The 23,963-nt window shown below is 40.4% G+C and overlaps 1 protein-coding gene and 1 long non-coding RNA gene across 2 annotated transcripts; both read left to right on the top strand.

Moving 5' to 3' along the window:
- Window positions 1-283: 283 nt before the first annotated feature.
- On the top strand, window positions 284-5,071 carry LOC140683584 (uncharacterized). The gene is made up of 3 exons (XR_012054753.1): window positions 284-567; window positions 1,998-2,307; window positions 4,605-5,071. It is a non-coding gene; the product is annotated as an uncharacterized lncRNA (long non-coding RNA).
- Window positions 5,072-13,086: 8,015 nt separating this feature from the next.
- On the top strand, window positions 13,087-22,242 carry HDDC2 (HD domain containing 2). Its single transcript, XM_002187530.6, has 6 exons — window positions 13,087-13,404; window positions 13,822-13,943; window positions 14,830-14,932; window positions 17,121-17,189; window positions 20,789-20,927; window positions 22,104-22,242. Exons 1-6 carry the CDS (start codon window positions 13,225-13,227, stop codon window positions 22,196-22,198), a joined length of 708 nt encoding a protein of 235 aa, XP_002187566.4. The 5' UTR covers window positions 13,087-13,224; the 3' UTR covers window positions 22,199-22,242.
- The last annotated feature ends 1,721 nt before the right edge of the window (window positions 22,243-23,963 follow it).

The following is a 23,963-nucleotide window of genomic DNA, read 5'->3' as shown; positions in this document are numbered from 1 at the left end:
GCTTTGGGCAGGCGGACAGCGCAGCATGGGGTCATGCCATCTGGCCTCTGTTAGGGCTGGAGATGTACTCTAGCTGAACTCTACCAAATTAGCTGTACATGATGCTGCATTCCCTCCTTTCTCAGAGGATCAAAGTACCTGGATCCATTCCCAGCTTTCTGCAGATAAGCAGGTCACAGGACTAGTTTGCACCTCTATGCTGCTTGTAATACACCGTGTTACAGATTCCTCTGTATTTCCTAGTTTGTGCCCATATACACTAAATACTGCTGGTCACATTTTTTTCCCTTTAGTCCTGAGCTAATCTAGGGACCTGGGATAATTCTAGATCCTCTTCACAGTACAGCTCTCTGGCAGTGCTACATCTGATTATAAACTACTACCACTGTTCTTGCCCAAATGCTTTTTACATTTTCTTGTTTTACCCAAAATGCTCATTCTTTCCTTCAAAAGGCTTCTCCCACCAGCAGCGTGAGGGCAGGCACAGCAGCTCAGCAGGCTGGCTTGGATTAAACCCTTGCTGAATGGTGGAGAGAGAAAGGGAGAAAGACAAGACTATCTGGTTTGGTAAGCCATGAGGCATCCCTCATGCCTAAGAAAAATGCATGTGGAGAAGAGGGGGGAGGGGGAGATAGCAGTAAATGGAAATCCATTTCACTTGTACAAAAGTGCTAATTAGTTGTTTATCTGCAGCCACACTGCTGGATTCACAAAGGCACACACAAGTTACAGTGATTAATTACCAGCAGGGCCTGGAAGATTGTCTCCATAATTCAAATTTGTGATCAAGCAGCAGCCATGGGTGATTCAAAAGCAAACAGCAGAACATATATATATATAATTCTTTAAAAAGATAATGTTTTCTTTCATAGGACTAGAAGATAAATTTATTGTAATTTTAACCATTGCTGTTGTTTAAGCAACAGATACTTATCCAATATTCAAGTAGTACCTTTGGAACAAGTACATTTTTTTATCTATGTAGTTTATCTGTCAGTAGAAGGAGAGGCAGGTTGAAAAAAATGCAAGAATTTATGTTAAATTTGAAAAGAATTTTGGAAAAAAAATGTAACTAAAATTAAGAAAAAATATTTTCAGAAAGATTTATTTAAATTTTGAATGATAGTTTGTGACTTGGTATTCCTATTTTAATATAAAAAATGAAAACAAATGACTGATTTGTCTAGATTGCTCTGTTGATTTGAAGAAAAGTATTTTTCCCAGTACTCACACTCGGTATAACAAGCAATTGATAGCACATGCTTGCATTGTCCATCCTGTCCTGAACATAAAAAGGTTTTAAGGACTGAATGAGGAAGAAATTTAAACAGAGGCATCCTATGAAGAAAGCAAAATACATTAAATGCATTAGATAAAGAATATACATATTTATCAAAATACTTTGGATAAAACATTTAAATATTTTATTTAACTTGTCAAAAATACATTTATTATGATAATAGAACAGCACTGAATTAAACTCATACAACTCCAGTGGGACTGGAAGAATCCCAAAGATTTTGGCATGGGATCATTTTTTACAACATGTTTTTGAGAATATCTGATACTGGAGCAGTAAATATAATTCTCTAAATAAAAGTGCTTTTCATAATTATTTTGGTAGGCTATTTTTGACAAGTTTGCTTATTTGCAAATGATTTCCAATTAGTGCATTTTAAAAGTGACACATTTGTATTTTCTTGTTATGAAAAGTTCAGGTCATGAAAATATATAGCATTAAAAGATACTCATGACCTCTTTAGCAAAATATTTTTTGGCCAGAAAGCTGTTTAAGAGAAGCTTAGAGTGTTGTCCAGCCTGGTTCTCAGCTGTGTTTCTCACATACAATATGACTGGCATTTTCTGTGCTCTGCTGGGTGGCCAAAAACACCTGCAAACAAGATTTTGGGGGCACCACTTCCAACCACTCATTAAAACTCCCATTTCCATGTTTTGTAGGTCACAAAAGTTCTCATTTTTTTTATTTTTTTCCCCAGGTATTCTGCAGCCAAGAAGCCAACAGAAAGGTTTACTGCAATGTTTCAAAGAAAAGAGGGGAAAAAAACCCAGCAGAATAAAGTTCAAGCCAATGCCAACAAACTGTATTTGGTACAGTACAGCCTGTTGCTCACAGCTGCTTTCAGAGGCGAACAAAACATTTTGCTGGGTCCAAGGACTCCCTGCTCAGGAATGGGCTTCCCGCAGGGATGATGCACAGTGCCGTGCGAGCACTTCGCCGCTCGCAAGTGAAACAGGGGATCGTGTGGCAGCTGCTCACTGTTGGTCTTCCCTTTTAATGTGCGTGTGGTAAGTCACAAATTCAAAGCAAAAAGTTGCACGAAATGGAGCTGTAACTTTATATCTAAATCTGTAATTGAGCATCTTGGCCATCAGCCACAAAATGTCCGATTAATCTGTCTAAAAGAAAGGAGCTCATATTTCAAAAATGAGAAGTTAAAATCTAAGACCAGCCCTTAATTACCAAGCAATGACCACAAAAAACCTCACAAATCCCAAATTCAATTACCTGAAATATTATTACTTGATAGTACTTTAGTCTTCTAATTTGGACATTAAAACATTCCTTAGCAAGAACAGGGAAGGGCGAGACCAACGCTTTTTCCTCTGCCAACAAACGGAGCCTTGCAGCTTTTGTTGAGCAAAACATTTTTTTATTTCAGATTAATATCTACGTAGACTACTTAACCTTGTAGCATAGCTGCCAGGAGCTAAGTTATGAGGGAACGGGAAATTGAAAAAACAAAATTGAAAAGAAAAAGAATTGAAGAAAAAACAGAAATAAAAAAGAAATCAAACAACTTTTCAATCATGGAAAATAAGTTTTGTGGCTTTGTGAGAAAGGAAGAATTTCTCTTTCACCTTTCTGCACATTCTTATTATTTTTAAAATGTCCACCAGAGAAAGTCAAGTAACAGTGATGAATAATTGACACATTCCAGTATAAATATATATATATATATATATATATATATATATATATATATTTATGAAATTGGGTATTTGAGGGGGATTTATACCTATCCTTTCAAAAAAAAAAAAAAATGCTTACCATTAGTAGAATCATGATCCATATCAGGAAAGATAAAAACCTTTAAGATATGAACAAACGCTGAGGAAAAAGTCATTAATAAATTAACAGAGCCAAATTTCAGTCAACCAAGTGCAAGACTCCCCTTTCTACCAGTTAGTTTAGACAACCAGTTCTATCCAGCTCAAAAGCCATCTGCATGTCTTTAAGTTGTCATATTTGGTTTTATTGAAATGCTCATACAGAAAAAGAAAATACAGAACTTTGAGAGACCCAGAATCTTACTGACAAGCTCCACTCTGTAAAAATCAAACATTTTAACAAAAAACCAAACCAAAACAAAACAAAACCAAACAACAAAAGAAAAATAATCCAAAGAAGCCATCAGACAAATGTTTTATTGGGGTAGCTTTTGTTGCAAATAGTGAATTGCTCAGTTTACAGGTTTACCAGCTTACAAAGTTCAGCCAGATACCTTATCCAAGACAATCACAAATTTTGCCTCAACAATTTCATAATGCACTTTTTTTGTGTCATTAATTTGAATGACACACTGAACAGTCAAAAAGCAGGGAGTATTTTTCTTGTGGAATCATCATTCCAGCATGGCTGTCATCCTCCTAATGTCGCTGCACTGACCTGTCAGTGCCCTGGAACACTTTTGCACAGCAGTTTGTCAGGGTGCCTTGCACAGGGGTGCAACTTCCAGCAGTCTTGAAATGCTTTATTCAGTCTTTGTATGTGTGCTGTGCTACTCTCACACTCTGAGAGCCCTCTGGCAGGTATCTCACTCCTCTGCTTGTGAAAACATTCAGTCATTTTACTCTTGGCAAAACAATAAAAACCAAAATACTCAATTCTCACAGAGCAGATACACTACTCCACCTGGGAAGGCGTGTACGGATGGTGTCTGTCAATGCACTTGGCCAGAAAGCCAAACTGAGATACCCACTTCATAAAAAAGTGAGTCTTCTGTTCAGATATGTCCACACAACCCACAAACTGATGAAAAATTTGCATTAAAACATAAAATATATTCAAAATCAAGTGTCCAAAAGAAGTCTTTCTCCAAAAACAAAAACAAACCAAAAAAACACTCAGAAAAACAAAACAAATCAACCAACCAAAACAAAACAAAAAAGAAATGCTCTAAATAGTTGACTAATCTAAAGAAACATGATTTAAAAGGTAGGTAAGTTAAAATCACTATTTTTCTGCAAAAAGAAATTCAGGTTAATATTGCTGTATTAGATTTCCCATATGAAAAACAAAGGATATGAAAAGCTGTGGTACCTCAGAAGATGATTTGTAATACTGAAAAATCCATGGGAACTTTGAAGGCATATGGCTGCACGTTCTAGCTTCAAAAATCTTTGGGGATTTATGATCCATTTTCAAAGAAACACTAAAGTTGTGGGTAAAGAGTCACTTAATAAAATCCTTGTGTAAATTTTTCATATAACTAAAGATTGTGGAGTCAGCAAAGGAAAACCTGGAAATGTTAACATCTTTTTAATTCTCATGTTAGTGTGTCCTTTTCTTTTCACTTAAACAGCTGCTGATGGGAAGTTCCTCTCCTTTTTAGGCTGGCACAAAAGGATAATATTTTGTCATCTGAAGATGACCAATAGAGGTTGTAGAGTCTTCATCCTTGGAGACAGTCAGAAGTGGTATGGACATGGTCCCGGATCACCTGTCCTCGCTGACCCAGCTTGGGCAGGGCAGTTGGACCAGATGATCTGCAGAGGTCCCTTCCAGCCTCAACCATTCTGTCATTCTGTGATCTTCACTAAAAAGAATGATTTGTGATGTTGCAAGAATGTGCTACTAATCACTTACAACTGCAAACTGTGAATGTGATGTACAATAAAAAAGGAAGCTAAGTATTTTTAACAAGGGAAAAAAACCTCAAAGAGATAATTGCGAATGTTTATATAATATTTACTTATTAAATTTTGATTTCCTAGGAGATGTCTTTCAGCTGAATGCCTGAATGTATTTTAAATGTTGTAAGACTAAAAAATATTCTCTGCCCTATTCTCTAAGTTGTTATTATTATTATTATTATTATTATTATTATTATTATTATTATTATTATTATTATTATTATTATTAAAAATTATTTTTATTGATGATGAGTAGACAAAACAAAAGGTGGTAGCTTACATCTTTAAACATTGCATTTAATTGATGGTTTATCACGACACACATGATCTCACATGTAACTGATAACAAAATTACCATTGCTCACCCCTACTCTGCTCTGTGTGTTTTACGAGGAAGAACTCAACAACCCAAGGATGTAAACTCATATTTAGAAAGTTTCTATCCCAATCATCAGCGGGGCCTTTCCTTTTCCCTGGCTAGTGAATCTGTGTAAGATCCCAAATCACAGTATTTGTTTTTCAGTGCATGCCATTACTTGTACTTTCTCAGGAATGCTCACTCACTCCTGGCTCCTCTAGTTCCATTTCATTCTTTGTACTGGCAAAGAGTGTTAAACAGGGACAAGTGGCTAGACTTCGAATATGTCATCATTCCTACTAAAATTACTGTGCACTGTATATATTCCATCACTCTGATTCTTCCTTGCCCATCTCCTGGCCAGAAAGAACTCTCCAAAAGCCCCAGAGTGACTCCCCACAGCTTGCATGCCATGGAAACCAGTCACCCTCACACTGGCGGTTGAGCAAAGGCACAGTCATTCCCAGCACATTGTGCCTATAAGAAAAAGGGCTGCTGATACAAATTTGAGGTGTGACAAAAGTCACATCTGGGTTAAGGAATATTGTATGGTTGTAAAGAAAAGTTAACTTTTCCTACCTCTTGGAGTCTGTAGTATTTTACCCAACACTCCCTTCATAGTACCCCATAGTTTGCAACTGTATTTGATAAAAGCTTACCTTCCACAGCCTGAATGTGGAAGAGATTCGTTGTTCTATCATGTTCATTATCATGGGATCAGACAGTAGCAACCAGCTGCTGTAACTATAATGTGAAATGAGGAATGTGTTTAAGATTTACTGCCCACTGTCTAAATGCAGCTAGGAAATAGATGTCCTACAGGAATAAATTTGCTTTTTAATTTAAAAAGTACAGCATACAGCTTGTTTGGGGAGAGAGGAAAATCAACATAGCAGGAAATCCCTATGTTGACACACTCAGGTTGGTGCCACTGTTCTGACCTAATCAGGAAAGGAAATGACTTACAACAGACCTACAAGCAGGGGTCAGCATCCTCTGTGAAGCCACAGCTAGGGGTGTTCAAGGCTTGCGCTCAGTTCTCATGGTGACATCTAGCCACATCTATAGCACCTTCTCAGACTGCCACTCTAGAAATAGTAGAGCCAGAGATCAAATTAGATTAAAAAGGCTACAGTGGAAGCAAAGAAAGACTGACTTCCTCCTTCCTGCTAAACTGCTGCTGACAAACTGCTTCATTCCCTCATGAGTTTCTGTTCTTCCAAAAGATCATGCACTCTTATTCGTCTTTGTACATCTCTTATGTGTTGCCTTCTGCAAGTGCTTCACAATCCACCAATCCACCTTCTGATTACAGCTGTCCCTTGCCACAAAAGAAACTGGTGATAATTCCCAGGAGAGCTTGTGGGGCAAAGATAAAACTGCAGGTGGGCAGCATTGCACATGTAGATGATTTTGGAACAGTGGGTCTGAATGGTGGGATGCAAGTATTTCCTTCAGCCATTTTTGGGGTGGAGGGTAAAGACATAAACACTTCAGCCTCATCACAGGGTGCTCTGACCAGAGCTGTCTGTGCTAATGGGGGACATGAGGAATACTGCTGTGCTCTCTGGCAAGCCATTGCTGTGCCCCATGGGGATTCCAGTTCCTCCTTAGGGTAGGGCAGGATGCCAGAGTCTCAGTGAAACCATATCAAAGTCTTTTCCAACCCAAATCATTCTGTGATTCTAGATGGAGACTGTAATACACAAACTGAGGCATATGACAGAAGAAGCATGGATTGGCAGGACTTCTCCATGGTCCATGTCCTCCACAGGCTGGCTCAGACACAGAAACAAATTTAAGGAGTGGTATCAGGGAATATGAAAACCCTCACATTTTCTGCTGTCAGAGATTATTAGGATTTTACATACATGCCTTCTCGCAGCAATGGAATCTCAGCAGCATAGTGCCTCACTACACAGTATCAGGCCCAAAACTGCTGACAGCTAGGTGCCCCCTGGGCCACCCAATCCCCTCACAGGTACATCAAACCTGTGAGTTCTCACCAGAACTTATTTTTGAGTTTTCTTTAAAGTCTGCCCAGCTGAAAAGTACAGTGGCATTAAATTGTATACACAATTTTTTTTTATATACAAACAAAGCCTCCAAGCCTGACAGGCAAGGGCAGGGATGGGATTAGGCAAACATCCTATACAGACGGTTCCCCTTTCTGCCTGTCAGCTTGTAAGTGCTTTCTCTTCTGGAACTATACAGTACTAACTGAGCCGGAAACAGCTATTTAAAAAGTGATTATAGTGTGACATTTTTGTTTGACCTAACATCAAGCCATGTGCAGTTAAATGTCAGCGAAGCTATTTACTACAGGGAAAGACAGGCCCAAGCATGCTTAAATCTACCCAGCTTCTTAAAAGTGGTTGCTGTCTCCACTCAGTGCACATGAATGACACCGAAGCCAAGATGTGAAGTACAGAGCTCTGTAAGCTCTGATGATTGACTAATATGCTGGGTGGCACAATGCATTCAGCAAGAGGCTCACAGGGAGGAAGGCAAAATAATGGATAATTAAAGTCAATCACAGGTTAGAAAGCAGAGGCCCATGCAAAAGGCTCCCTTGGATCAGAAAGAGCATGCCTAAGGCTGGTGTGTTTTGTTCAGCAATGTGTGAAGGGCTCAAATATTTGGATGAAAAGAGAAAAGCAGAGTTTTTTTATTAGTGTAGCAGCAGTATTGGTCGCATGAGAGATGAGGCAGTAGCACCCCCATCAGTGGCCAGCAACTCTGCCCTTAGAAGACCCCTTGAAACCCATGCAGCGAAGCTCTGTGGCCTCAGGGCTTTTCCTCTGCTCCCCCGAACCCTAACACTAAACCTAAACCCCAACCCTAACCTTAACCCTGACTCTAATCCAAACCCTAAACCACAACCCTAACCCTTAATTCTAACCCCAACTCTTTGTGCAGGGCACAAATCAGGCTGCTCAGCTGCGGCTGCCAGGCAGAGTGACAGAGGGGAAGGGAGGCTCCAAAGCCCTGTCAGCAGAGGTCAAAATAATAGCTGAGCAGTGTAAGAAGGCGGCAGGAAGCTAAGGCAGCTGATTACGGGCATCTATCCCAGTGTGAGAACCAACAGAAGTGCAGCAGCTTCAGGTTGTGCCGGGCTGCAATAGCACGCCCCGCCATAAAGTGATGGACAGAGCTGGGCAGTGTCAGGAGCTCTCTCTGGAAGACAATGCACTGGTGTGCAGCAGACGGAGATAAGTACTTTCATAGGTCCTTAATGGGACTAGAGGCATATATTTGGACAGGGTTCCAGTCTGACCTGCTTCTCAGAGCCTAAAATAACAAACAAATCAGTGTGCCTTTATTTTGAGAAAACATTGCTCACAGTAATAAGGGAGGGTGGGGGCACTCAAAAGGAAGCAGACTTGTGATAAAACTTCCATTTTGTTCTTTCTTGCATGTCAGGGAAAAAAAATGTACATTATAATTCAGAGTGCCTTTCAGGGTTTATTTTTCTTTACATTGTTACATGTCTGATCACATCTGATTTTGGAAGCTCAGCAGGGTCTGACTTGGCTGACATTTGGGAGATGGCTGAAAAGCAAGAGTCTGAGCAGGATCTGTGTGCTCATTATATGAATGTGCAATGCTTAAAAGCATGACTGGAGGAATAACAAGAATATTCACAGCTTTTATGTATCCTAAAATACTGCTTTTCTCCATCTCTAGGAACTGAAATAACATTAGGATGGAAAATAATATGATTATGATTAAATGAGCATTTTTTAAAATAATAAAAATACACTGCTTGTGAATCCCGGTTAGTACTTTACAAAAAGCACAAAAAAATCCTTTGAGCAAACTGATCATCAGATCATTAGAGACAGGAAATAAATTCTTTGATTTCTGTCTGCTTGCTGTTTACTAAGCACTGACAGTGGCAGGTGATTGTTAAAATTCCTTCAAAACTCACTTAAGAACAATTAAGTGAAAACAGTATAAGCTTTTTAACAGAAAAGATACGAGAGGTAGCCAGAGGATTTTTTTTTTACATTGGATCTATTCTTGTTCTTGGTGTTTCCAGTGGCAAAAGGCTTAATTATATCACAGAATGGTTCCCTCATTCTTGCCTTAACTCAGAAAAATTTAGAAGACCTAGGCTGATCTGTTACAATTTTACTGAGGCTCACAAGAAAGAGGTATAATTTTAAGGAAAGCTTCTCGGTTTAAACATGTTCCTTAGTTAAAAGAAGTTAAAAGAAATTCTGTTTTAAAAACAATAAAAATTGTAACCAGAACTCTCTCTCCTGCTCTCTTATCACATGTCATCAGCAGGTACCTCTCAGATTCTAAGTGGTCTCTGTGGGCCAAAGTGAGCTAGCTTCTTTTGTTTTTTGTTTGTTTGGGTTTTTTTTTTGTGGTTTTTTGTGGGGTTTTTTTTGTTGTTGTTTTTGGGTTTTTTTTACCTGCTACCCCAGCACAATTAAAAAGGTAAAAACCAACAGGGAAGATGTAATAAAGAAAACAAACATCAAACAGATATTTGAATATCTGTCTCCCACCTTTAAATAAGAAATAAATATGATATGGCAAAGCAAGGCAAGATTCACATGCTGTGAGCCTCTCCCACATAATGCCTAAGATGGCCTCATTCAGTTTTCCAGTCCTTCTTTGTTATAGCAAAATGTGAGGGATTTCTAAATCCTGATTTGGATGCATCCCCCTACAGCAGAGACAAACCAACAATTACTGAAGCAAGACAAGTTGTTTTCAGTTTAGCAGGTTTTTTTTCTAAGCCAGGCTTGTGGTGTCATTTAAAGTTTGAATGCTTCCATTCTCTGAGAAGACCAGTGGCTTTTCAATAGCAAAAGATCAAATGATGTTAATCAGGCAGTGTGACCTAATCCTCTAATTCAGCTGCCTTTTTACATTAGAAATGTTCTGCTCATGTAAGACTGATTTGCTCTGAAATTTACCTTTTTTCCCCCCAAAATGCGCTAGTCTAAAGTTCTACTCTTGGCCCTGCAGATCCATTACACATATAAGATAAAACAACTTTTTTTCATTTTGAAGGTTTAGATAGGCTAATCCTACAGGTTCTGATATAAAATCTCTTGTGAATCACAGAAAGCTCATGATGTTATGCAACAGCAGCAAGAACATTTTTCTTTCAGGTAGTGATGCCACTGGTTAGCTACACTGGACAGTTATTGCTGACTTCTGGAATGCCACCATAAGTGTACATTCTCCTCAGTCTTCTGATACGGAGAGGGATGTTCTACAAGGACACGTAGTGACAGGGCAAGATGGAAAGGCTTGAAACTGAAAGAGACTATGTTTAGATTAGCTATTAGGAAGAAATGCTCTCCTGTGAGTGTGGTGAGACACTGGAACAGGTTGCCCAGAGAAGCTGGGGATGTCCCATCCCTGCAAGTGTTCCAGGCCAGGTTGGATGGGGCTTTGAGAAAACTGCTAAAATGGAAGGAGTCCTGAGTCCCCACCCATGGCAGTGGGGTGGAACTAGATGATCTTTAAGGCCTTTTCCAACCCAAACCATTCTGTGATTCTATGAAGTCTCAGCAGGACATGTCCAGCCCTTGGCACAGATATCAGTGCACTGTACCTCTCCCAGGTGCCTCTCACCAGCTTTGACAGCCCACACAGGGGAGAGTGAGGGTCCCTGGGGACAAGACACACAGTCCAGCATTGTGCGGTGCATGGCAGAGTGAAGGGAGCCACATGGCACACATGTACTCTCACCCTAGAGGTCTGCACTTCTGTACCCTTACTGAAGAATTCTTGCAACAGATTTTCACTAGTTAACTCTTTATACTTGCTAAGATTGCCTCAGACAAAGGAAGATATCACAGTCTGGAGAGCTAAAATGACCATTTACAGTGTCTGGCAGGTGCTCATCAATCGTTTTGTTATTGGGAAGGGCATCAAGGCTGCTATTTCTTCCTGATGAGTCTGTGATACACAACCATTTTTCTCTCTCCTCTGAACCACACAATATTTTCTTTTCTTTTTTTTTTTCTTTTCCTGTCAGAGGGTAATGAATGATTCCCATCAATTAATTACTTTTCCTGAAGATATTTTGCCAAGACAAGTTTTACTGTGCCCATGTTGGCAGAACACATAAGGGTTTTCAGAATCCAGCGTGTTATCATTGGTGCTATGTTATATAAACCACCTTAGGAGTAATTACCGGGTCTGCTCCCAGCCACCTGGCATTTAGGGAGGTGATTTTCACGTTACTGCACCAAGTGTGCACAGCAACTCCTCTCACCTAGCGCTATTTCTTAAAGGAATGGAAGCACAATTTCAGTCTGGCATTGGGTAGCAGCAAATGCGGTTGAAGCAGAAATCTGTGGGCAGAGAGCGCCATCTCCAGCTTATAAATCATAACTACTCTGCGGTAACCAGCTTATTTGGGATTTCTTTTTTGAAATTGCCATCTGTTCTGGCAAAAGATGGAGAAGAAAGCCAGCTGAGACTGATGAAAGATTGAGGCTTAAGCCTCAGCACTACCTTAATATCCTGTAGGGAGACTTTGCTAATCCTTGCTGAAGTTTCCGAATTACATAAAAAAGCTGCTTAAAATTGTATGGACCTGATTTGTTTCTGTTTTCAGGCTACTTACACAGGAGTAAAATCTTGGCAGAGCTAATATTTGTACTATGCTGGGGTCCTCCAGCCTACTGAGAGTCCATGCATTTAACACTACACATGATGCATTTGATAGGTACTTGGAAAAGCATATAAATGTTACCTCTAAGTACTGTAAAAGAAGAACAATTGGGTAGAAAACCAGTGTCAATAAGCAATATGCAAAACCAGCACACAAAATTCATGCAGAGGAATTATATACATATAAATGCTACAAAACTGACAAATATTACAAAAAATTACACCAAGGCCAATGCCTGTGAGTCCAGCCTCATGATTATCGCTTAAGTATTCATTCTAAAGGAGGTCCAAAGAGGACATTATGAAACAAATTACTCACATGGAAGGCAGACAGCCTGCACAAAGTATGAAATTATTATTATGGACGGTTTCAAGAGCTGTCAAGAGAAATCTGCAACAGATGCATGATTCACTTCAACCAGGAAAGCTGTACTGCAACACCCAACGCATCTATGATTGTGTACACAGATGTAAAGGTCATGACTTTCCTGGTCCTTATTGTTTTTTATTGTGGGAAAACACCCTTAAAATAGTCACTAAAATGTTGTCTGGGCTTTATTATTAATTTAAGAGTTTAAATATTTGCACAAACGAAAGTAAAATACTCTCCCATCTATTGATAGCTGGCAAAACTGCAGATGTTCTTTCCTGAAACTATTTCATCACCACATTGAAACCACTATCCGCTATTTCAGTTGGCAAGATAAAAGTAGCAAAGAAATGCAATGTATTTTGAAAATCCACCAACTGTCAGGTAAGTCACCGTGTTATTTTTTCAACTCATAAAAGTGACGTATGTGCTTGTAGCCAGATGCCGGGATTCCACAGAGTAATTAAAAACTCATCAGCACCTCTGATAACTATTCATTCTTCTCGAACAATAAATGAGTTTGCGGGGTTGTTTTGGGGGGTTTTTTTGGTGGTGTTTTTTTGGTTTTGTTTTTTTTTTTTTGGGGGGGGGGGGTTTTGGTCGTTGTTGTTTTTTGTTTGGTTTTTTGGGTTTGGTTTTTGGTTTTTGGTTTTATTTGTTTTTGGTGGTTTTTTTTTTTTTTTTTTTGCACGGTAAAGGTCACCGAGATGCTCAGTTTTGACAGAAGTACAAGCTATTCCCACCTTCGAGGCTGCCTTTGGCTCCTCCCTGCTGGACCCAGCGGAAGAGAGGAAAGGACACGCCTGCCACCTTCCCTTCCCCGCTCCGCAGCGCTCATGCCCGGGAGTAGCCGGGCGTCTTTTACCGCTCTTTTCGTTGCGGTCGCAACCGCTGTCGTTCCTTTTTGTTGTTAATGAACGCGGAGGAGCCAGAGCTTTGGGGACGCGGTTCCGCCACTGACACTTTCCCCACACGCCTGAGCCCGGTCCCCGCTGCGGACGCGTCCCGGCAGGAGGAGGCGGAGCCGCGGCCGATGGCGGCGGGCGGCGGGCTCGGGCTGCTGCCCTTCCTGCGGCTGCTCGGGCAGCTCAAGGTGGGCGCGGGGCAGGGGCCGGGGGCCGGAGCCGGGTTCCCTCGGCAGGGCCGGGGCTGGCAGCGGGGCAGGGGCCGGGGGCCGGAGCCGGGTTCCCTCGGCAGGGCCCGGGCTGGCAGCGGGTGCCGCCGGGTCCCGGCCTTCGCCTGCGGCCGGGGACAGCCCCGGGGGCCGGGCTGGACTTTGGGGCGGTGTTCGCTGCGAGCATCAGAGCTCTCGAGAGTGAGGCCATGGTGGGGCGGAATTTCTGCCGGTGTCTCTGAAACGAGGGCCTGCAAACCGAGGGGTTTAACCTTTCCAGTGCCGTGGTCTGGCGCTGTACTGCCACCACGGGGTATCCGCCCCGAGGCTGGACTCGGTGATCTCTGCGGCCTCTTGCAGCCTGACTGATTCTGTGGTTCTGTGGCACGGGCGCAGAGAGTACCGCGGACAGGATGGGTGTACAGGAACGTGGCAGAGCCAGAGAGCGTCTCCGACCACATGTACAGGATGGCGATGATGGCTTTGGTGACTGAAGACAAGAGCCTTAACAAGGACAGGTGAGACTGCCTCTGCTTTTCACGACCATATGTTAATGTTGCGGGAGAGCTGCAAACAAAATGCTAAAGGTTGTCGTCCCGAGTAAGAGATTTTAAATTACACTGAAGGAATTTGAAATCCTTTCTTCTCTTCTTTTTCCTCCATCATTTGGAGAGGGTCCTGTTTACCTGGTCATTTGAAAGGGGCTAAAAACTTTATTGCTTAACTGTGAGTATTGAGACAAGTCCTTAGTGCAGATGCTCAAAGCTGGTTATCTTTCAAGGAGTAAATAAACAGGCTGAAGACCCTTGTAAAAACAGTGTCAAGCAACAGACAGCCATGTCAGAGCCATAGACCATGTCAATTTTGACAGACTGAAGGAGAACTCGGCAGCAGCAAGGAGCCACAGAAGTCCTCTAGGGTAGCAGAGAAAGCTCTAGGAGCTGACATGAAGGCCTTTTTGACTATTCTGCTGCATAGCTGCAGAGCTGTGAGTGACAGATTATATACTGAATTTGGGATTGCTCCAATGAGATTACCTTCCACCTGTCGCAGGAATAATGTGAAGTGTATAATGTAGTTAATTACCACAACATCTCCAAAAGCCAAGTATACAAAAACTAAGTACATTGCTTTTGAATATTATGCTCTGGTGCACAGTGTGTTTATACTTAAATCTACATTTACAAGCAGTAGGGATTAGAAATCAAAAATCAAAGTCATGTCTAGGTGGAAAGTACTTCCCTTAACAAAAAAGTGAAAAATGTTATATAAAGTTTAAGAAAGGCTCCAACCAACCTTTAGAGTATATGAAGGGGGATAAATTCTGCAGTCTGTTAGCCTTTTGGATAAGTTTTCAATTTAAAATGCTGAAAAACTAATTATTCTGTCCCTCCTTCTTGTCAGATGCATACGATTAGCTTTGGTTCATGATATGGCTGAATGCATTGTTGGAGATATTGCTCCTGCAGATAATATCCCAAAAGAGGAGAAACACAGGAGAGAAGAGGTATGAACATAAGGTGTGAAGCCAAGGCTGCAGAGCATTCTGTGTGTTTTAATGTTCTGTGGTGGTGAAGGAACACTCCAAGCAATATAATACTGCCATTGGCATTGGACAAGCCTGCCACAGCCAAGTAGTTTTCAACTCATTGAGATTTTTTTACCTGTAACATTACCAAGTACAAAGTTATGGAATAATCTTTGAAATAATGTTCACCTTGGACATTTATTGCTGAACTAGCTGCAGTTTTGGTAAGCCTGAATTAGTCATGTTCAGCAGCGTTACTGAGAGGTGAGGAGCAGGGAGTAGGTGCACTGAGTAGGATGACGACAGTTCATGTCAGATCGTGTGTGTGGTGCCAGATCACCAGGCTGACAGAGATTTCATTTAAACCTTCTGCACAGAACCTCAGATGCAGGTATTTCTTTTGTTGTTATGATTCTTCGAGTGCAGCATGCCTAGAGTCACTTTATTTTTGGCCTTGCATTTCTTTGCTACTTTTATCAAAATGTTAGTTTGTGGCATTATTTGAAGAAAATGTAAACCATTTCTGTAGCCACAGCTAGAGGGCAATGTCATGCCTCAGAAACTCTTCAGAGGCTTTTTTTCATTCAGTGTAAGAACACACTAGGAAGTATATTTAAAAAGAAACACCAAAATTACAGTCAGTAAAGATAGTACTTCAAGAATGCCAAATGCACCTTAGATCTTCCGTTTCCACTTTCTTAGCAAAGAGTGTACTCCTAGAGTTAGTAATGGCCCCCCCAGCCCCTAGTTTTAACCAGATAAGCATAAAAGGGGGCCCCTTTTATGGGTGATGAAGAATCACTGGAGTGTTTGTTACACTCTTCAAAGAGCTTCAAAACACTGAACAGAAGAAACCTTTTTAACTGGAAGCCTCTAAAGGTTGTTGTGTCACTGAGAGTCAGCCTTCAACTTTGGTCTCATTTGAATTTAGGCAAGGAAAAAGATATTTCGATGCCTAGGTATGTTTAAGAAGTTTTCTTAAGTATTTGCAGCTCCTTCTGCTCCCATTTCAGTCAGTGAGGACTTTCTGTTGACTTTGTGAGAAGGAGAGTAAAGCCTTAAACATTTGGGATGACTCTGAAATACTTTGTTGTAAAAATAGACCATGGGTAGCCACTTCAGGAGGTGGCTTGAGGTGAGTTATCAATACTCTGCTTCCACTGCAGAGTTCTCCTTTATTCTGTTTACAGCTGACATTGAGCTGGCTCCTTGTGCAGTAACTTTAACCAGTGAGTCTCACCAACACTAAGGCAGCGGAAAATGAACGTGATTAATCAAAGAAGTTTTGGGGTTTTTTTTTTTTTTGGAGGAGGAAGGGTGTTGTTTGGAGAAGGAATTTTTGACAGATAAGTCATTTTAGTCACCTAACCTTGAAATCTGATGAGTTCCAGAGCTGGAAACAGGTGAGAAGGAATGAGACCTTGATGCTTGAGTGGTGGCAAGCAATTTGGAACCATACTGTGACACTATATTCTGTATATGAAGTTGAGAAACAATCATGGTATGAAACCTTTGTCTTGCCTGCGATGTTGGTTGTTTTAGAAGCAGCCCTTCATGTCACTGGGCAAACAGTAGAGACAGCATGAAATGAGACTGATAACTGGGAGAACACAAAGAGCGTGCAGAACATGTTTCTGGAGTCACAAGTTCTGCCAGGAACCTACTCCAGTGGAGGCTTCCTACAGGGTCACAGCCTCCTTTGGGTATCCCCCTGCTTTGAATCCTCCATGGGCTCCAGGTGGATATCTGCTCCATCATGGACCTCCAGGGGCTGCAGGTGGACCTCTGCTCCTCTGTAGGGCTGCATGGGGACAGCTGCCTCACTGTGATCTTCCTCATGGGCTGCAGGGGAATCTGCTCTGGCATCTAAAGCACCTCTTCCTTCTCCTTCACTAACCCTGGTATCTACAGATACCTTCTTCCTCACTCTTCTTACTCCTCATCCTGGGTGGAGTTGCACAGGGATTTCCCCTCCCCTTAAATATGTTACCCCCTTGGCCTTGGCCAGAGCTGTAGCCAAACCTTCATGCCAATACAATACACTGATATCTTGTGTAGTGGATGTTTCTGCTAGCTTGGTAACAACTAGATACTTAGTCAGAAAAGATAATGCTAAAAATGTTGCTCAGAAAATAGATAAATGGAAATAGCTTATTTTTTTTTTCAGACAGCTATGCAACAACTGACCCACCTTCTATCAGAGGACCTCAGAAAAGAGATCTATGAACTCTGGGAAGTAAGTTTGCATTATTTTAATCCTATGTTGAAATTCAGGGTGACCCATTCTCTTCTTCCGAGGTACCTGTGAAATTGTGCCATCTCTTATTTTGACCTCAAGAAAGTGAGATTTATTTGCTTAGAAAATAAAGCTTAACAGTATGAGTCAAGGTCATTTTAGGGTCCTGTTCAAAGAGAAATCTTGGGCTTCGGTAAAATTAACATCTTATGCCCCTAGCCTCTCAGAGTTCCAGATCAACCTGTCTAGGGTTTGGTTTGTACAGCTTGGTTTGTCCTCTACATCTAGCCCTCTGGATATAAATCTGATTTTTATTATATTATCACTTTCATCCATATCTTTTGGCCATTTGCAGCTTTTAATACAGGAAAAAAAATAATGGAAGGTGATGGTGCTGTGGTTTATCTTCTGCTTTTTATGGAAGTAATTTCTGTGGCTTTCATTTCTTTCTAATAAAGTCCATTAGACCGAGATATTTTATAGTAACTTAATGATTTACTAAACTAATGTTTAAACTTAAATGTGACAAAAACCCCACACTTTTCTACAAACACTGTAGATTTCTGGTCTTGGGTTCTTTAAAAATTTGTATATTTTGTGTTTGAAGGTGATTTAATCATTTTTATGTTAACCCATGCTGTTAATTGATAAGATCTTTTATACTTGCAAATGAGGGATGATTAGATTATTTCCAAACAATTCAGGTTTATAATTACTGTGCTTTATGTCCTCCTGACATATGGTCACATGGGGGAAATTGTATCCACAAACTCTAGTCCAAGCATTCCATGTTTCTTGGACTCTACGACCTGAATCTGTATCTTACATTCATATTTTTTCTACTTAGAGTATATTTAAATTCCAAATATTTGCATCCAATTTCTGACTTTTGCTACAACACCCTATTTGTGGTTTTGTTTTAGGTTTATTTTGTTTTAGGGTTATTTTTGGGGTTTTTTGCCTTGCTGTAGTTGTGTGGTTGAACAGGCAGTGGGAATGGGCTCTCAGAGCTATATTTTAAGGTAAAGGGGGTAAACCAACATCATCAGATATAGGAAATAATATGTGTGTATTTTTTTAGGGAGCATTGGTTCCTTCTCCCTTGAGAAACTGTTATAATTGAGGAAAATGAGGTTTTGACAGATAAGGTTAGTTCTGTATAATTATTTCTTTTTTCTTTGCTGGTCTCAGTCTTCTCCAGTGACATTGTAAGAGCTGATTCAGTATGGAGTCAGTTCTTTAGCATGTTAGCTTTTCATCATTCTCATTAACCATAATTAATATATGCACACTTTTGATAATCTGGTCTTTGTTTCTGTCTTCAGGATTATTTATTGGCACTGTGTCTGCAGTTCATTAGCATGAGTGGAACCCATCTGGCAGAGTGGCTACCCTAAAAATCTACTATTCACATGTAGTCCCTCTAGTGTTGTTTTAAGTGGAACAACTAGTTCCCCCTTAAAAAGAAAAAAAAAAGAGAGAAAGAAAATCAGAAGCCTCTGATAACTTGGTGTGTTGCTCTGCTCTCAGCTAGCCAGAGACAATTTCCCTATGATTTTTTTTTTTGAGTGAAAGTGGTTATGGATGAACAGTGCTGAGCAGTACAAGATTTCTTGACACTATTAGCAAGTCCTTCCTGCTCTGCCCTGCTCTTGTCTCTGTCTCTCTTCTCTTTTCAGCTGCTGCCTTGGATGGTGTTGGTGGGTACTTGGCAAGTGTCGTGTAGGGGAGAGGCAGCAGAAAGATGCCTCAGATGTATTTTCACTTTATAACTTAATCCCAAATATGTTTGAGAAAACAGTAAATGAGTCAGCAGGTTTCAGCTCTGTCCCGCTTTTTGATTCTCAAGTGGAAAAGCATGGGAATGGCTTTTAAAAGACGACCTGTGGTGTTGGAGAGACCAGTTTGTGTTTTGCCAAAGTACACTGTTATTTCAGAGTCTTAACCACCTGTGGGGAGGAAACAGTAAGTGTTTGTTTCAGCACTGTGCACAGTTGCACATGTAATAGCTTATGTTTCTTAAGGGCAATGTGAGCTGAGGTGTGAATAACATTGGGTGTATAGCACAGAGGTTGGCAACAGATTGATACTCCCACGTAATTGTTGGAGGTGAGACTGACTTTTACAGGTGAACAGTCCTACTTCTTATTTTCTTGAAGTTCTCCTTTGTAGTGCTGTCAAGAGTTTGTTGTCTTTGAGGGACCCTCCCCCTGCAAAAGAGATTATAAAAAAATAGAGCAGAAATAAATAGATTTAAGAAAATAAGTAGTACTTAAACAATTTAAAAATGAGGCAAAGCTCAGGTTGAATGGAGAAAAACAAGATAAAAACACTGAAATGAAATTTATTATTAAAATTATGATGAATATGTAACTGAAAATTTAAAGTACCATTGAAATCGAAATAGAATAGTAAACCTCTCAATCATGGCTATTGAAATCTGGATTTCTGACTTCAAAGGCAAAGTAATAAGCCTAAGAAAAGGCTTCTAGTAGTATGTAAGACAAGAAAGTGACTGTCACACTTACCTGAGCATCATCGTGCTGGAATTACAAAGCTGGGGTCTTTCCACTGTGAATGACACTCATAGCACAGTTGTTGTCTTAAGATGCAGAAAGGAATACCAGCTTCTGTGGTCAGTAGGCAAACCTCTTCCTGCACTTGTGTTGCTCCTCTCTGTGGAAGTGCTATGATCCACAGGTTCTGTGGATCTGGGAGCTTAGATGCGTCCCAGTGTGGGATTTGGTGTGATTAATGGTGGTGGGGATGATGAACAGGATCAGACCTGCCAATGGATCAAGGTAACCTGGAAGTCAGGCAAGTCAGGAAGACCTGCTCATGAGACATCTCATACAACACAGTAGATTTGGAAAAGAGAAAATGCAATGCCAAACCTGTCTGCAGCCATCACTGGAAGCAAATGACAGCAAAATTGTTAAAAGTTGAGTAGAAATGTGAATCATTCATAAATATATACTGAAGATGATTGTAGAGAGGGAAAATATAGCAGACAGATTAAAGGACTTAAATTCTGAAGGGGAGGAAACCCCTTTACCACTCCCTATCTCCTAGGAGAGACATAAGGACATAAGCAGCTCAGACAGATTAGAGCAAAAAGATTAGGCAGGAATGACAGGGGAAATATAAAGAGCAACTCCATACAGAAACAGTAAGTGATGAAAAAAGTGCAAAATAGTTCTTAAAAATAGGTGGTGATAGTGCATAGGCACACACTGTGGTAATTAATAGCCTTAGCCAGGCCTGAAATTATCTTTTTACATAAAATACAGTTAAATCAAACCTATTGTTTAACTTGTATGTCATGCACAGTTGCCTCCATATCATCCCTGATTCAGCCAAAACAGTTGGTATATTTAGAGTTAGATTATGCAAAAGACTGTATTTTACATTCCAGTGCATTTAATATAAAATTGGCACATATTTCAAATGTTTGCTGACCACAAAGTGAAAGATGTAATTGTGCTGAATATTTCTGGAGTGGTTTGTACTAATGAAGAAAATTCTAGATATATAAAGAGATTTTAATGTTCAGTTTTAGGGTAACAAAATTATTTTCTTATAACTGCAAATCTTTTCAGGAATATGAAAACCAGTCTACTGCAGAGGCCAAATTTGTAAAGCAGTTGGATCAGTGTGAGATGATACTGCAAGCATTTGAGTATGAAGAATTGGAAAAGACACCTGGCAGACTGCAGGATTTTTTTGATTCAACTGCTGGTATGATATTTGGACTTTTTGTTTTCCTCTTTCAAAAATGAAATATTAATTTCATAAATGAAATATATAAATTCCCTTTTTTTTTTTTTTCCCTGATAGACATTCAGAGCAAGTGAGAACTAGTTATTTTACTCATTGCTCAAGTCTCCTATTATTTCTGGGGAACCTTGATTCATTGTGAACATACCTGACATTCACCTGTAGGTATTAAACCGGAATTTAATTTTTGCCAAATTCCTTTTACATCACTTTTTACCTTAGAGAGAGGCTCAGCTTTCATGACACTTGCATGTGTGTAAGGATCTCCCTGAAACATCAGTCTTCATAAAGGAATCTTCAGTGTTCACCCGTGCTCTGACAGCAGCTTGTTTGTACTCTGTCAATGTTTCAGGAACCAGTAAAGTAGAATTTGTTATCCCCAAATGAGCTGAGTGACCAGCCTAAGGTTCCTGTGAAAACCACCTCAGTGAAATTATTAAGTTGCAACTGTGTTACTTTTTATTCTTTCCACTGCTTTTCATCCTTTGCAAAATACAGCAGAGATAGGTAAAATAATAATCTTTATCATTTTGGCAAGGTGGTTGAACACCAGAGGAAGACTGTAACTGACTCATCATGTCCTGGGAAAAAAAGTAGGGATCGACAAACTCTAGGGATATGAGGACCAGCAGTCACCCAACAGAGTCCCTGACAACTCCCATTTATACTTTGGTGATTCCCCAGGGAAATAATAATCTCTCTGTAAGACTTTGATTAGCAAAGGGAAAAAAAAGACGATGTGAACAAAGCTTATAATGCTTTATTTTCTAACTGACATCTTTGCTCCCCTACCAGAATTCAGTAACTTAAATTGAGGTGGTGTCTGAGTAGAACCTGCAGCATATACCCGAAATGCACCTGTAACTGGAGTGGTTTCCTGTAGTACGATATATAGTATCCTTATCTTGGTGTATCAGGGTGCATTAATAGAGCAATACAAGCTTTTTGTGAAGAAGGGATGTAGCTACACTTACTCCATAGTTGGATTGAATTAGGAGCATTCACTTTTTTAAAAGAGTAATTCGACATTTATTCTGAGCCTAAAGTGACATCTCTGCTATTGTTCTAATTCCAGCCTTTCACACATGGCAAAATGAGAGCATTTTTCATTAACCTTCCCTTTCTTTTGTTTTGCAGGGAAGTTTGTTCACCCAGAAATACTCCAGCTTGTATCTCTGATTAACACAGAAAGGGAAAAAAGAATAGCTGACGCATCTCATCCACATTCCTGAAGTTTTCTGAAATCCTGTAGCCATAATAAATACTTTGGTTTATATTCTGGACATTATTTTTTCTCCTCTAACATCACTGATTCTGCTAGCAGATTTTTTTTTTCCTTTGCATTCACTGTTGAGAATCCCAAGATCACTTAGAGAGGACCAGGTAATGTAGTTGCCTCCCAGATCAGAGGTTGTGTCAGGGAACAAAGAATTAGTATATTTGGGAATATAAATAAGTATAGAATAGAATAAGTATATGCTTCTTTTTAATCGGCCTCTGATTAATGCAGTCTCAGTTACAAATAGATTCTCCACTGGGGAAGTCTGTGTATGTTTAAAAATTAGTTGATTGCAATCTTATCTGTTCATGTAATGCACTGTGGGGCAGGTGGTCTTGTTCTGTGAATTTCTAAATATTTATGGATTTAAGTACCTTCAAAATGGGTTAATATCTACTCAGTGCTACACAGAAATGAGACCAGTAAGCATGTGTCTGTAGGAGCTCTTGACTGAGCCTAGCGATGAGATTTCTTTGGAGTGCATAAGCCTTAAGTGATGGTGCACAAAACTAGTAAGCTCATTAATTATATTCTCTCAGTATCTTCTTTGTTTCATACAGCTTTTCCCCTGTTCATGTGTTGTATAAGGGAATGGTGCCAGTATTTCCATAAGGTCTATAGTCCTCACTCCACCTCAGCCCCCAGACTGACAGTTGTACAGACTCCTTCACAAGTATATAATCACAGAATACCTGAGGTTGGGAGGGACCTTTGCAGTTTGTGCAGTCTAATGCAGAAGCCTGTACATCCATGTAGAGCTGGCTCCCTTCTCCAGGCTGTCACATGCTGGTAGCAGTTCTGCCATAAATGAGTTTTCTGGCAGAAGCAGAGCACTAATGTACAAGTACAGAATGACTGTGAAGTAAAGCTGTAGTGGTGGTAAATGCCATAATTAGGCCAGTGCCATGATTACCAAATAAGCAAAATTTGCACCTGTAAAAATTACATGGTAGAGACTTGGAGTTCTCTGTCTTCCACCTCATGTCAAATGAATCTGCATAAAACTAAATTCAATTATCATATCCTTTAAATGTAGGTAATGTGTCTGAGCACACAATTTCAGGCACCGTGACTCAGGAAGTGCTTTCTATACACAAACCTCAGGGGCTTGACTGAAGCTCACAAAGTGTTCTGTGGCTGGTGCCTTTCCTAGAGCACAGAGTGCTGTGTAGAGATGCTGGGAGCTTCTTGTCTCAATGGCTGGCACAGTGCTCAAAATCTGTGGAGTGTATTGGTCTGGTTCAGAGGAGATGTGAGGTGCCTGCTGTGCTCAAGAACCCCTTGGGGCAGCAGTCATGCCCTGTGGCAACCCTGGAAAAACAGGTTGCACTTTGCTGAGCTGATTAGTGGTTCTTGGCAACAGATTGCCACACTGCAGAGGGTGATGGAGGAGGGCCCACCAAGCTTTTGTCAGCATTTTTATTCCACCTAGATGCACACAAATCACAGTGTCTATTAGTTTGCATTGAATGCTGAGTGTGAAAGCTACAGATGTATGGAAGGGCAGAATTGAGAACATTCTTGACAAACCAGCAAAGTGGCCTTGAAGAGATGTTTGGTAGAAACATAGCCCAAATACTGCCCAAAGCAGGAACAATCCATTCATGCAGCATAGCAGGAGGCTTCCACATTCCGCAGGGGACTGAGGGCATAGCATGGAACCCCATGCACAGTAATCATAAGAGTGGTTTGAGTTGGAAGGGACCTTAAAGATTGTC

Source organism: Taeniopygia guttata, chromosome 3 (genome assembly GCF_048771995.1).
Source record: "Taeniopygia guttata chromosome 3, bTaeGut7.mat, whole genome shotgun sequence".
NCBI classification, from domain to species: Eukaryota; Metazoa; Chordata; class Aves; order Passeriformes; family Estrildidae; genus Taeniopygia; species Taeniopygia guttata.
This window is presented reverse-complemented; position numbering and strand designations above follow the sequence as displayed.